Below are 15,362 nucleotides of genomic sequence, written 5' to 3'. Positions count from 1 at the left end.
TGTTACTATACAAACACGGTAATAATTAAAATTAGGTAGTTCATATTTGTGAGAAGGGGAAGGGAACAACTTATTATGATCGTGATGCAATATTTTTCATTTATTGTTTAACACCAATTTATTGACCGATGCTTCATCATGCTGCGGTTTGCTGACTTATGACAACTGGTTTCTGATTTTAAGGTTAATTTGTAACAGCTGTATGTTAAAATGCTTTACAATTGTTTTTAAGACATATTTACTGTGGTTTCTATAAGAGTTGTCATTATCTCATTTGCTCTTTACAAACTTGAAAGAGAACTTCCAAATGACTTTCATGTTGCTACATAATCATGTATGTGTTTCAACTGTTATATTTAATCATGTTAAATTGCCCCTTCCGCGTTTATTGTCAAATTCAGATTTGGTCCTTATTTTTGGTCTTCAATCTCTGCCCTCTCTCCTTGTTTTATAGCTAGTTTAACCTCTCACTTCTATGACAGTCGCATAAAATCCATTATATTGACATCGATGTGTGAACAAAACAAACAGACATAATAGGTATGAATGTCAAAATAGGGGTACAGAAGTCAATAGTATGTTATAATCTTAATCACTATAAAACAAACAAAGAAGCACAAAAAGGTATATAATAGACAAGCGCAAACATTTCTGGAATGATACAGTAAATTTGCATTGCATCTAAAATTGAAGAACAAGAAACAATAATATAGAAAGCAAAATAGAATGATACCTGCTATTTAAAAAATTTCAACCAATCAGGTATCTCAAAATTTGATGGATCGTGGACTAAAACATGACCATGATACGTGACATGTTTATCCATAAGCCCATAATAAAATTTTGTGACATATATATCTTATGATACAAAAGATACAACATATATGGTACACCATAAGCCACCATTCTTGTAAGCTAAATGCATGTCCAAAACAGGGACGAAAGATACCAAAGGGACAGTCAAACTCATAAATCTAAAACAAACTGACAACGCCATGGCTAAAAATGAAAAAGACAAACAGAAAAACAATAGTACACATGACACAACATAGAAAACTAAAAAATAAACAACACGAACCTCAATGTTCGTGTACGATGTTAACTGCTTTAAAACCTTTTCCGGATTTTGTTTCTCTATGCATCATGATTAAAATATAATTATTTTAGAAAGAAATTTTTTTTTTTTAGAGAAGTGCGACACTCTTTTTACGACAACAAAATATTTCAAAGAGAAAATTTTACATAAAATTACAAATAAAAACATTCAGACTAGCACTTTCAGATATGGGATAACGTAGAATTTACATATAAAAATCTGATTAACTAATGTTAACATGAATCGGATGGATATGATATGCTTGGAACTAATCCATGCTGTTGGGCACTCATGTTCAGGGTTAAAGAAGCCAAGGATTCAAAGGAGAAAATGTCCCCTTTCAAAAGTGTAAGTTGGGAAACCCATCATGTTTTGTCACACACACAGTTTTCCCGGCAAAGATCGTTGGTTTTCTCCGAGCACTCCGGCCTCTTCCACCAATAAAAACTGACCACCACGATATCGATTTCATAGTGAGGAAATCAACTTAATGTAAAATAAAAATCGATTTTGTTCCATTTATTTTAACTGGAAAAAATACAGTTCCTGTTTTATCTAATTCTCGAGGTTTACAAATGTGCTACGTATTTTCCAAAGCGACCAACGAATCACGTGTAAAAACGCTTCATTACACGAGAATATGTATTTCCCTTCAAAATATATACTCCACATTAAAGACACTATTTAAGTTTCCAAAAGTTTTAGAAAGCATTTTAAAATTAAGAAGGAAGTAAGATCTATCAAGATAACAGGAAACAAAGTTTAAACGATGAGTGGGATTGTACATACGCAAGTTCAATCTTTAGACTAATTTGATTAAAATTTTTAACTCAGATTACTACACATCGTCATCTCATTTTTCAGATGCTGTGATATATTGACCAGAGGAGGTTCGTTCCTACAGCTTGAAAACAGGTTAAAAAAATTCGATTCGATACATAACTTCAATCACCCATTGATAGAATATACTGAAATGCTTTATATATATATAATGTTTTTATATAGCATGATTATCTATTGTCATCAAAATGCTGTAAGATAACTCTGGTTAATTTACCCAACATTTTATTCTTCATGGGGGGATCATATAATTTGGTTTTCATATATAGTCTTTTTTTCATTACTGTCCTGATGCCTTTTATAGGTTCAAATCATAATGTCTCACTAAATACATACAGCTAAAAGTTCGTTTCTTTCCATGTTCAACATGTTGTTTAAATGGCAAAATGGGCATCCTTAACCGATTTTTTTATGAAGCAAAACAGCTTAACGTGATATTAAAATATATTTCTTGGTGTTTTTTTTTATTTATTTTTTATTAACTTGTTAACTCTAGTTTCTGTTCAATCTAAATCTATATAATTTTGTAAATATGCCATGAATATCACTATATCAAGAGTAAACTCAATTCAAGAGAACAAATATTTCAGATATAAAACCTGATTGCAAGTGTTTTCCGGAGAGCATCCTAAAATTAAGAAGGAAGTAAGATCTTGCGAGACAACAGGAAACAACGCGATAAGTGGGCTGTACTTTCGTAGATTCAAAATATATTTGCTTTGATTGAAGTTTCATTAACAAAATTTAATACGGAATTTATTATTGTATTTCTCAAAACACAAAATACGATAAAAAAAAACTTCAAGAGACAATTATTTAACAGCTAGGATTAAACTTATTTGTTCACTACGAGAAGAAGAGACATGTTTTCATTCTATATATTTTTTTACGGAAACATGTTGAAAAAGGGAGTGCCTTTATCGTGGTCGTTTTTAATTTGGGAAATATAAAAACGAATATATGAACTAGGGCTGTATTTTGACATCAAATGATCTTTTTATTAAGTGCCAGAACAAGTTGATGTGAACATTAAGGTTACTTATGCTCACTCGTACAAAAATGGGAAGAGAAATTATACCAACACAAACTCATGGAATTCTCATTAATTTATTGAAATAAAGATGATTAGAGCTAAGTATGTGATTCAAATACAAAAAAATAAAAATAAGTATGTCACGTTAACAATTTCCGACATGTATACGCCCTCTTCGTTTGTTCTGTAAATTCTGTGCCACTGAATCTGCTATTGAATTTTAATAATTGATATTTTGAGTATAGGGTGTCTACCTTTTATTTTTTTCTTAATATTTCAAATATTTTGCCTACAAAGTCATCCTTTTTCCGAAACTCTTAGCCATTCATTATAATTTTCTACTTAAATTGAACGTCTAGATAATATGAGGCAATATTCTCAAAGCTAAGTTAATGATATAAAACTAAGAATTAGGTTTGTTGTTATGATATAGCCGATGAGACAACTGTTATTTAAGTGCCGAAGGACAGAGATTTGCGAACTTTTTATTGAAAAAAAGGCATTGAGAGAAGTTGCAGACAGTAAAACTGATAAAAGCAGCAGTTGATGATCTATATATACAAGTGTCCATTGCATTTGAAATTACTAGTTTGCTGACTGTTATGTTTACCACCCTGTGCTCATTTTGATTTGTTCTTTTTGGGGTGTTGTTTTCCTTATGTGTATTGTTTATTAAACTGCTTTGTTAAGTTGTATAAGTATCGAAACCGTTGAAGAGCTATATGTCAAAAATACCTAAAATAAATAGCCAAATACATCTAAAGCCAACTTTGCCTGAGGTAGTTGAAACCTTAGTTTCTTAAAAAAAATTCTAAATTTATAGATGGACAATTTTAGTAAAGTTTGTTAAATCATGACAGTACCGAAGTACTGACTACTGAGCTGATGATACCCTCGGGGACTGATAGTCCATCAGCAGAGGTGTCGACCCAGTGATGTAAAAAAAATGAAAACAACCAGTTTAATAAGGCCAAACATTTGAAGTACTGAAACCGTTGAAGAGTTATATGTAAAAATACCTAAACTATTTTCTGACCATGATAGTAACTGAAAAGGAAAGGAAATCATTTTCCAACTTTAAAACAAAATATTTTGAGTCATTTTTTACTTTTTATGAAATCAAAAGTACATGCTTTATTAGACTAAAAACAGGCAGTTTGTAATGTGTTATCATAATAAATTAGATGTGTTTGAACTAAAAGGTATCAAATAACGACCGATTTATATGCATATCTATTCTATTTTTCATCAAAAGCCTCTACCCCTTAAGACGCAAAATCTGACTCCGACACTTAATATTCTAAAGAAAAAATATTTTGATGAAAAATTAGTTTTAAACAAATCAATTTTTAGTAAGAAGCTGGAATTAGGTAAAATTCCATGATAGGAATTCAATTCTATATAAATGATTCGGGAGGAAGTCGTCTAAAGTAGTTTTTTATCCAGAAATTTGCATATAAATGCTCAAAATCTGCAACACGAAAAACTAGGGAGAGGTGTTTGAGGAAACTGAGCACTGAAAACGACTGCTTATGCTTTCAGGAAATATATTATGTTTCAGTTCCTTCTATGCAATACATAATATGGTACTAAGAATTCTAAAAAAAGGAAATTTTGATATTTGAACTTACTTCGAGAGTTTTTCTTCGCTTTGAAATTGCAACTCCGTGTCAAACATAGCCGATACCCCGCATGTGGCGTTCTACACGGTGGATATGATATGCTTGTATTTCATACTCACATGCGGTATAATATTTATAGATAACACATAATATTTATAGATAACACAAATGTCGTCTTATCGGCAATGCTACCGATTGTGTCCCATTCCCAAATGTAAATGAATATGAATTTGCATGACATGTATTACATGCATGCCAGAAGACGCTAACATTTCCAAAGCACTCTTTCTTACTACTTTTGGTGTTCTCTTTGTTTATGTTTGTTACTTTGATTTGTCTGTTCCTAATGGATTTACGAGATTGATTTGAACATCGGTTAACTACTGTCGCCTTAAGTTAAATAACTGGTCCAATATTACAAGATTCTTTATTTTTGAATGCGTCTACATTTTCAATGTAATCATTGAGGAAGTCTCGCCTTATTTAAGAATTATCATTTTCAAGGTTTAAAAAAGGTTAAAAGTGTAGTTATTATCATTTTGTGTTTTTAGATGTTTTACAAGAGATATCAGTTTCTATTCAGACTACATCTGTATTGTTGTGGGTGACATATTGCTCTAGTTGTATATTTCTATAGTTTGTATAAATCCAACACGTCTGGTATAAAGTCTTTCTGTAACATGTTTGTTGTTGAGTTTATTTGTTTTTATATCTCTCTCGTGCTTAAATTCCATTTAACAGATGTTTCTTTTATTTACAAATTGACTGACTCTAACCTATTTGTCTCTTTAGTAACTCACGTCTGTAGTATTTGTGGATTTGTTTTCGTTTAGTTCGCTTTTCTAAATTCTGGTATCTACACTCTAAAATACATACTTTTGTTTAATGTAGGCCCACATCCTCTTTTTTCATGTGACAATTTTTGAATTTTGTTCAGAGTACTCACCAAGACCGAAAATTATTAGCTTTTAAAATATTTCAATATGGTAATTTGTTAACTTTGTTCAGAGTACTCGTCAAGACCGAAAGTTATTAACTTTACTTATATGTTCATGTGAACATTTGTGAACTTTCAAACAATTGAACATTTGAACCTTTGAAACAGTCGTAAAGTTGTATTTAAAGCAATAATCAGTATTCTAGGTTAAAATTGACTTCATTATACCTATAAGAGAGTGCTGACGAGTTTAAAGACTTGATTGTTTGTAATTTACTGCTTATCCCCTACTAGTAATATAAAGCACTAGAGTCAAAAAGGGAAAGATCATGCCCTGATAAAAAAGTGAGGTTGATCTCAGTGCTTTGGAATGGTAAGTAGATCGTCATACACTAGTGGAAACCCATTGTTTAGTCTAATTCGGTAGTTCATATTTGAGAAAAAGACGACGGGATTGTTGTTAAAAAATGGCACATTTCCGTCATTAACTATGAAACAGATATTTCATATTCTAATTCAACATCGTTTTTGTAACGTTCATTTTGATAGGATAACGTCACTAATTTTCATGGCTACAATTGGCAATTGATGCTATGAACCGTACGCACAAGTGCATACGACGTATTACAGATTTTAAATGCACGTTTTACCGTTGCTTTCTGTCAGATTCATTTGAATGAAGATAACAATATGGTATTTTAAGCTCTGACGGCATCAATAGGTGATTTGATTGTCGCAAATACACGTTTCTCCGCTAACGCGTCGTCAGTAAACTTAACCTTACAGTTATCGCTTAAATAGTCTACTAACTCGTGTAATCGCGTCCTTAAATTTATCTAGGATTATTTCAATAACAAGACTTTAACTTAGTTCAATAGGAAATGCAAGCTCTGAAACATAGTATCAACTAAGAGATAACGCAAATCTGGTATCATTGTCGTATCACGTTAACATAATTTCATCATTGTTCAAATGAACAGTAAATCTTTGAACGTTTCACACAAATTCATCAATCCATCACTCAGGCTTTATATGAGTGTATTTGCTTGCACACTTCAATTACATATAATAAGTGCATAAATTTTCAGAATGCCTGGTGTACTTTCTTTTATATGTTAAATAGCTATGCAAGATTGAACATATTAGCACGAGAAAGAGAAAGAAGATAATATTAAATGTAACTGTCAAAATTTAATAACATACGCAACATGAATTGTACCATATATGGAGCATAATCGTCTGCTTTCCCCTCCGCAGCACCTGAGATCACCCTCAGTTTTTGGTGGGGTTCGTGGTGCACATTCTTTAGTTTTCTATGTTGTGTTTTGTGAACAGCGGTATACTACTGTTGCCTGTATTGTGTATTATTGTTTGTCTATTGTTCTTTCCTTCTTTTTTTATCTATGGCGTCGCCTGTCAAATATCGACATATTAGTTAAAATATCCCTCTGGTATCTATCGCCCTCTTTTGGCAGCTTAGAGTCAGAGTCCTTGTAAGGTGAAACGTTTTTTCGGGGGACGGGTCTCTTTTAAAAAGCACGTCAAAACGCATGGATCTTTCAAATTTGGCATGAAACACCAAGTTAATATTACATTTAAGACAATAAACCCTATGAAATGTATTCATATGAATTAAAGCGTATGTTATTTTTTGTAGACAGTATCAACATTATATACATTTATGTTTTTTTATTTATTGAATAGATGTATTACTAATACATTCTATTTCAAAATATATTTACTTCTTTTCTAACCTTAACTTTCTGAAATGATCACATTAATTTGCATTACCTCTGAATACTACAAACTAAAAGAAAATGAAACAGAAAAACTAAATGAAAGTAGAACTACGACACAATTGATGCTGTTTAAAAAAATTTAACCAATCAAAAGTTTCCATTTTGATGCATCTGAGACGAATACATGACCATTATACATATTTATCAATTAGTCTCATAATTTATTTATGAAACATACATCTCGTACTGTACGCCATATAAGACATAGGCCAATATTCTGGTTAAATAAATATATTCCTAGTGTTCGTATTCGATGTTCATTACTTTTAGTTCAGGAAGTGTATTGTTTATGCATGTTCATTCAAAAAAAGTTATTGTTGAACCAAAATATTTCAACAATTTTTGACACTCTTTTTACAAAACCTTTTTTACATAGGGATTTAAACACAAATATTGAAATCGGAGGAAATATTCAGACTTGCACTTCCAGATAAATAACGATTGCAATTTATATACAAAAATATGATTAAAAGGTAAAATCACAAAAAAAACTGAACATCGAGGAAAATTCAAAACGGAAAATACATAATCAAAAGGCAAAAATCAAAAGATCAAACACATCAAACGAATGGATAACTTCTGTTAAGATGAATTGAATGAATATCTTATGCTTTAAGCTAGTCCCTGCTGTATTTCCATCATGTACAGGGTTGTAGTATCAGATTTGTGTAATTTCATTGGACTAAATGTAGGTGGCCAAATGGTCTTATTATTTTATCTATTGCAGCACTAGTCTGTCAACTCTGAGGTTTGGGAGATTGAACCCAGCACGTACTTAGTGCGTTCGACGAGTTGGATTGCCAATTTTCCTGCCGAATGTCTGTAATTTTCCCCGGGGACTTAGGATTCCTACTCAAATAAAACTGGCTATCAAGATAAAGCTTATAGTGCTAACAGTAGCGTTAAGCCCCAAAATTCAATTTTTCAATTTAATATTAGGGAATTCAGCTTATTGTGAAATTCAAAATCGATTTTTTTCAAACTGGTGAAATCTATTTCTTGTTTAATCTAAATCTCATTTTGTTTAAATATGCCGCGTATTTTGCCGAAGCGATATACGAAGTCTAGTGTAAAACACTTCACTACTCGAGAAGATGTATTTTCCTTCAAAATATATACCCAGATTCAAGAGATTATTCAACTTTTCCAGAAAGTATTTTAAAGCTAAGAAGGAAGTGATATCTACCAAAACAATAGGACTATACAATTAAACCGATGAATGGGATCACACATTTGTACAAGTTAAACCATAAGACCATTGATTGGATTTTTTACTCATATAACGACATATTTTTATCACGTTTTCCTTAACACAATGTTGTGGTGGAATTATTAGGGAGGTCATTCTTAAATCTATAGAACACGTTGCTCCATGCGATTCCATCAAAAAGTGTATTTACTCTTTGATAGAATTCACTTTAACGTTTGTTTGTTTTAGCACATATTGAGTTTATATGAATGCACCAGTGACATCTATTCCCGACAAAAACAAGCAAATTGAAATCTTTATCCGTTTCTCATTAAAAAAAAATATATATCACGTATTCACGTGTTTGAATTAAAAAGGATCAGACAAAAGACCAATTTACATGATTCATATGCAAATCTATTCGTTTTTTTATTTACCTCTTGAGATGCAAAATCTGACACCCCAAGCGACACTTAATATTTTGATGAAAAATTAGTTTTAAAACAAGTTAATTTTAAGTATGAAGCTTGCTTTTGGTTAAATTCCATAATAGGAATTCAATTCTATATAAATGACGCAGAGAGGAGTCGTATAAAGTTGATTTTTATCCAGAACTTTGCATATGATGCCTCAAAATCTGCAACACGGAAAACTAGAGAGAAGTGTTGCAGATAACAGAGCATTAAAAACGACTGATTTTGCTTACAGGAAATAGATTGTGTTTCAGTTCCTTCCGTGTAGTACATTATATGGTACTAAGAATTCTAAATAAAGAAATTTTGATACTTGAACTTACTTAGACAGTTTTTCTTCGCTTCGAAATTGCCACCCCGTGTCACACATAGCCGACACCCCGCATGTGGCGTTCTACACGCTATATTATTGCAAGAAAAAATAAATAATGAAATTGTTGTTGTTTTAAGTGGCCACAGGGGTGTATTTATCTTTGCTTGTTTTCGGCGATTTAATATTTTTTAAAAGTAACATAACGTAAAATTGAAATATTTAGTCGGGTAAGCCCTAGATCCTAATCTAGAATTCTGAAAATATGACAGCAGTATCACCATAGACATAACGAGAGCTAAATAAAGGCAACAGTAGTATACCGCTGTTCAAACTCATAAATCCATGGACAAAAAACAAAATCGGGGTTACAAACTAAAACTGACGGAAACGCATTAATATAAGAGGAGGACAACGACTAACACTTTTGGAGAACGAGGTTTTCCTTTCAAAAGTACATCCACAGATAAAATACTTTATTTTATGATAAGTGTTTACCGGAGAGACGTTTAAATGAAAAGGATGTAATCAAGCATGAGTGAGTCTGAATTTTAGGATCTGTCACTTTGATTGAAGTGTTATCAAACAAAACATACAACGGCATTTATCTTTTTATCGTCTTTCTAAATAAATTCAATGCGGCGATAAAAAAAAAAAAAAAAAGAGAGAGTCAGTGTGACAATTATTACAGCATGTTTCACTAGAATTTTATGAGTACTATGTCAGACATGATTTTATTTTTTATAGATTTATACAGAACTGTACAAAGAGGAGAGATGCGGTACGGAATGCAATATTTTGAGGTTCTTAGTTGTCAGCTCTCTCGATCGATCGATCGATCGACCTCGACTGTGTGTGTGGAGAATTGGAATGCTTCGTATTATCTAACTTATTTTGTTTGTAATTACATATACAAATGTCTGGAAAACTTTAATGTATGTTCTGTGCTGACATAGAATGACTTATCTACGAAAATTGGAATGATTTGATGTGTCATATTTGGTTTCAATAACAACGCACTCACAATAAATGTATATGAGACAAGCGGTTTGACTCAAATGAACCTTTTACTGTACGAAAATCGGAATATTCGGTTTATAATAACTATATCGGATATGTTCCTTACGTCGTAACTACAATCCCCTTCCCTTTCATGAATGTGACCTACAAAATAAGACTATTTACTGGATTTGTTATCACATCTGCTTACCCTTCCGGAGCACCTGAGATCACTCTTAAATTTTTGTAGGGTACGTGTTGCTCATTTTTCAGTTTTCTATGTTGTGTCATTTGTACTATTGTTTGTCTGTTTGTCTTTTTTTTAATTTTTAGCCAAGGCGTTGTTGGTTTATTTTCGATTTATCAGTTTGAATGTCCCTCTGGTATCTTTCGTCCCTCTTTTATCAAGTTTGAGAGTATTGATTTGTAGAGTTGTAATGAATTTTTCGATACACTTCAAATACTAAAGTATTATGGGAAATCCAGCACTTCAATGCATAATGTTTTTCTAAACTTCCTTATTCCTGTTTTATGTCGCTCTACAATACTTTTGCGTTTGATTTTAATAGCTTGCTAGTATTATAACTTTAATGGTATTATTAAGACTGGATTCAAAATGGTAAAACATCTACTTGGAATGTATTTCTTAACTGTAAGTATACGGTTTTACTTATAATATGTATATTACTTCTAACATGTGTATTCTTTAATGCTTTCAATAATCAATTTTATTAAAAAAACAATCAAATGGCTGATAATCAAAATGATAATTTACGTTAAGCTGACGAGACAGTGTCATTCACCAACCCAAAATCATTTTTCTCAAAAGAGTAAAGAATGACAGAATCGTGTGGACATTATTGGATTTATTTGATAATTAAATATAGCACTGTACATGTACAAATAGGAGTCAAATCTAATTTAGCTACACTAGAGGGCATTCAGTTAAGGGTAACATTCAAGATTGGTATCATTTTATTTCTTGTTTTCAAGAATAAAAACTTCTACGCTATTTGCATGATCCTGGTCAAGAAATCATAATCATTCAAATTGGTATGAACAGCCAAAACTATAACATAGTACAACATAAAACATCAACAAAAAAATCAAATAAAATTGTGTCAAAGCGACAACAACCCGACCATAGAGCAGACAACAGCCGAAGGCCACCAATGGGTCTTCAATGTAGCGAGAATTCCCACACTCGTAGGTGTCCTTCAGCTGGCCCCTAAAAATATGTATACTAGTACAGTGATAATGGACGACTTCTATCGAAAAACAGGTATACAAAGACAAACGACAAAGAACAACTGTGAATTCAATTTGTTATATTTTTTGTTTAATATTATTGTAAATGTTGTTTTTGTTTCTCAGATGTTGATATCAGGTATAAAAGCTGAAGCTCTAAAAGATGAATCCCTGGACAGAGGTGAGGTTTTAAAATATAAATTTTAATTTTATAATACAGTACTGTATTGTAAGGCAATGGTTATAGGTATCCTATCAATTTCATACTCACAAGGTTTTGATGACCAATAATCATTTCGAGGTACATGGACATAGACATAGACGGAATTAAAACATATATGTACTGAGATGTGTTTATCACTGACCTTTTATTCATGCTTCATTCTATTAAACTGATTGGTTTTTTTTTATCTATTAAATTGCGACATTCAGATCCGATGTTATCAATAGATAAGTATTCAGTGCTTCGATAATCTCGTGATTTACAACAAATATTTTTTTTTAAATTGACCGGTTACAAATTATTCAGAACTCAAGGTTTCAACTCCTTCAGACAAAGTCTTAGATTTAGTTCCTAGATAATTAGATGTATCTAAATCTATTTCTGTTCTTACAGAGCATTGGCTGTAAGTTACTTGGCTTTAGATTCTGATGAATGTTTATCCAGGACATTTTTTCGGTCGCATGGAATTCATATAGAATGGCTTTCGGTTTATCCAGGACATTTTTTCGGTCGCATGGAATTCATATAAAATGGCTTTCGATTTTTACAAGCATTCGTCGATACCGCTGCTGGTTCACTAACAGTTCACGAAAGGAGCAGGTCCGGTAAGGGCCGATTTTGGCCTCAAACTTCAGGTTCATCTAACGAAAGGTTTGGACACTTTTTAAACGCGTAAGTGTCTAATTCAATTGATTTGATTAGTTTTTGTGAAAGTTTTTAACTGATTTTGTCATTAAAAACGCTCCGACTCCAGCTTAAATATTAAAAATCTATCAAATATGGCAAAAAACGTCACTTTTAAGATGGTTTTTGTCAAAAATGAAAGTGGCCACATCCGTGTTCATCCTCAACCTTTATATATCTTATGTATTGTCATCAAATGCAACTTACATTCAATATTATGAATGAACACGAATGTGGCAACTTTCATTTAAGACGGAAACCGTCTAAAATTTAACTAAAATGCTAAAATTGTGAAGATTTTAGTAATTTAGCATGACTTAATGATGTTAGTACCCGATATATGTACTTTGTATTGTCAAAATCAGTCAATATTTATGTAGCAGAAGCATTCTACTTTCCAAAAAATAGCTATAAGAAAACAATTTCACAATTTTGTGAAACTGCTATATTTGGGGGCCAAAAAGGAGTCTTACTGAATCTACTTCTTTATCACACACTTAGTAAACAGTACAGAAATGATTTTTTACAAATCTGTTTTAAATTGTCCGTACAAAACCTAGATGGATTTGGCTATTATGTAATGCCCTTTTTGTTATCTGGCTCTTCTATGCATCAAAATGTCTAGCCTCATAGTGTGCCGTATTTGGCACAACTTTTTGGAGTTTTGGATCCTCAATGCTCTTCAACTTTGTACTTGTTTGGCTTTATAAATATTTTGATATGAGCGTCACTGATGAGTCTTATGTAGACGAAACGCGCGTCTGGCGTACAAAATTATAATCCTGGTACCTTTGATAACTATCTTCATCACTTTCAAACAATTTAAAATTCTCGACTTCGAGCGTTTCCGATGAATGCCATAAATAGATCTGACAATGTTGTTATTTTATCACCAGAACCCAGCATGAACACCTCAAGTAAAGCAATAAAAAATTACTTGATTAATCTAAAACAAAAAAGAAAGAAAAATAGTGAGATGTATAATAAGTTGACATCTCAATACAGTTATCGAAGACAATCAAAGCATATATGTTACCATTATCAATGAGCAGTTTAGCATATCTTACTTCCCTACATATACCTTTCTAGTAGAGATGAATCACAGTAAAGCAGATCTTCCACCCCTACATATACCTTACCAGCAGAAATGAGTTACAGTATAGCAGATCTTCCTTCTCTACTTAACCGTAGAACTGGGGGTACATGAGATGCATGTATTGCATTTATAGTTTCTTCCTTATTCATGTCATCTGTATTCTTCTTGTTTTACTTTAATTTGTTATACATTGTATCATTGATTGGTTATTTCAAACGAATTGTTTTACCTGTTAAACACTCATAGGTAGTTTCAAATTATTTAGATTAATTAAGGTTCATGAAAAGGAGTTAAAAAATAAGGCCGTGTTTGACCCACAAAATCTACTATGAGGCTAGACATTTTGATGCATAGAATACCACATTTTCTTGTATCTATTGGTAGTTTCCTAGCTATAAATGCACTTGCTAATGCATTTTAGATTAGCTAAGGTTCATCAAAAGAAATTAAAAAATATGACCCTGTTTCAAACAGAAAATATACAAAGAGTATCGACAATCTGATGCATCTAGGAAAGTTTCCAGGTTCGTCATAACAATAGGACAAAAAATGTTGTGTTAACACATCAAACGCGTCTCCGATTACAGACTTACTTGTTCAGATGCAAAGCGTGGCATCAACTGGATATATAAAATTTAAGTGTATTTTGTGTTTCGGAAAGATAAAATCTCTTTTGAATTTTGATTAACATGTATGGAGAAAAGCCTATACAATTATGTACTTGATAACGAATATTTGTTCCATGATCATTAGTTGCCCAACCAAAAACATGGGAGGGGTTTCTTAACTTACATCAGTTAAAAAAAAATACTGCATGACCTAAAGATCAACCTAGCCTTTAACCCAAATTTACTTACTTTGATATGACTTCAGTGTTCATACATGTATTGTATAAGTAAAAGCAATTCTTCATTTGTTCATGTAAATATTATTTTAACAAATCTAAAGCGCAAATAGGTCGACAACAATTTCCAAAAAGTATAAGTATACTAAAAGGGAATTTTACTAGCATGGTTAAAAGATATAGATGAGTACTGGTTAGAAAGGGCGACCACTGTGACTTAATTAATATAGTTTAATTTTGTAGGTTTATTTTTCAATGTAACAACCACAGAACGAAAACTTAATATCATTAAGCTACATGTAAGAGTTTCTTCAACAAAGGGGGAAAAGTTCACAATGTTGAAATGGCTATATAAAACAGTAGAAAATTCAACAAGAACAGAACAAAAAACTGTGAGAAGAGGTCATTATATAGATGAATCAATCATAGTGAAAGGTTTAGAGATAGGATTCTGTTACAATTTCCAGATTGATGTTCAAACACAAAATGGTAGATGGATTGGTCTAATTGACCAAAGGGCTTGCACAAGTAAGTAAGTTTTTTTTAAAGAACTTGCATGGTTTTTTTTTCTAGAATTTCAGATTCTTCGGCTTAACAAATTGAAATTGCTTCGATCAAGTAACATAAAATTTCATGTTAACTTGGGTTTTTTTTTAACAGTATAATGCAAAGGATATCTCTCTAACAATTGTACGCTAAGAGTACTTCTGCTTTTTTTATGCTCCCAATTGTGTGGATGTGTGTTATTTTACTTCAGTTTCTCTCTCCATTCATCTATTAACATTTGATGATTTTAAGCATACTAGTAATTAATTATAAGCATATCAATTAATGGAAAAATTCTGAAATTTTGTACATCAACACAAAAAATCCATGCACAGATAAAATCCAAAACAGTAAGGCTTCCATTTGTACAATTCTTGTCAGATTTTGATGAAACATATATTTTAGGTTTGCATTAGCAATATC

General features: G+C 31.8%; 1 protein-coding gene across 1 annotated transcript in view; it reads left to right on the top strand.

The window, feature by feature from the left end:
* Positions 1 to 11,647: 11,647 nt before the first annotated feature.
* The window catches only part of LOC139493394 (phosphatidylinositol phosphatase PTPRQ-like), a 35,653-nt gene continuing 31,938 nt past the window's right edge, over positions 11,648 to 15,362 (top strand). Inside the window, exons 1-2 of the mRNA XM_071281769.1 lie at positions 11,648 to 11,727; positions 14,637 to 14,921. Of these exons, the coding sequence (XP_071137870.1) occupies positions 11,673 to 11,727; positions 14,637 to 14,921 (340 nt within the window). The 5' untranslated portion in view covers positions 11,648 to 11,672. The remainder of the gene's footprint in view (positions 11,728 to 14,636; positions 14,922 to 15,362) is intronic.

The sequence above is a fragment of the Mytilus edulis genome, chromosome 10 (assembly GCF_963676685.1).
Source record: "Mytilus edulis chromosome 10, xbMytEdul2.2, whole genome shotgun sequence".
NCBI classification, from domain to species: Eukaryota; Metazoa; Mollusca; class Bivalvia; order Mytilida; family Mytilidae; genus Mytilus; species Mytilus edulis.
The sequence above is the reverse complement of the archived record's forward strand: the minus strand, read 5'-3'. Positions and strand labels throughout refer to the sequence as shown.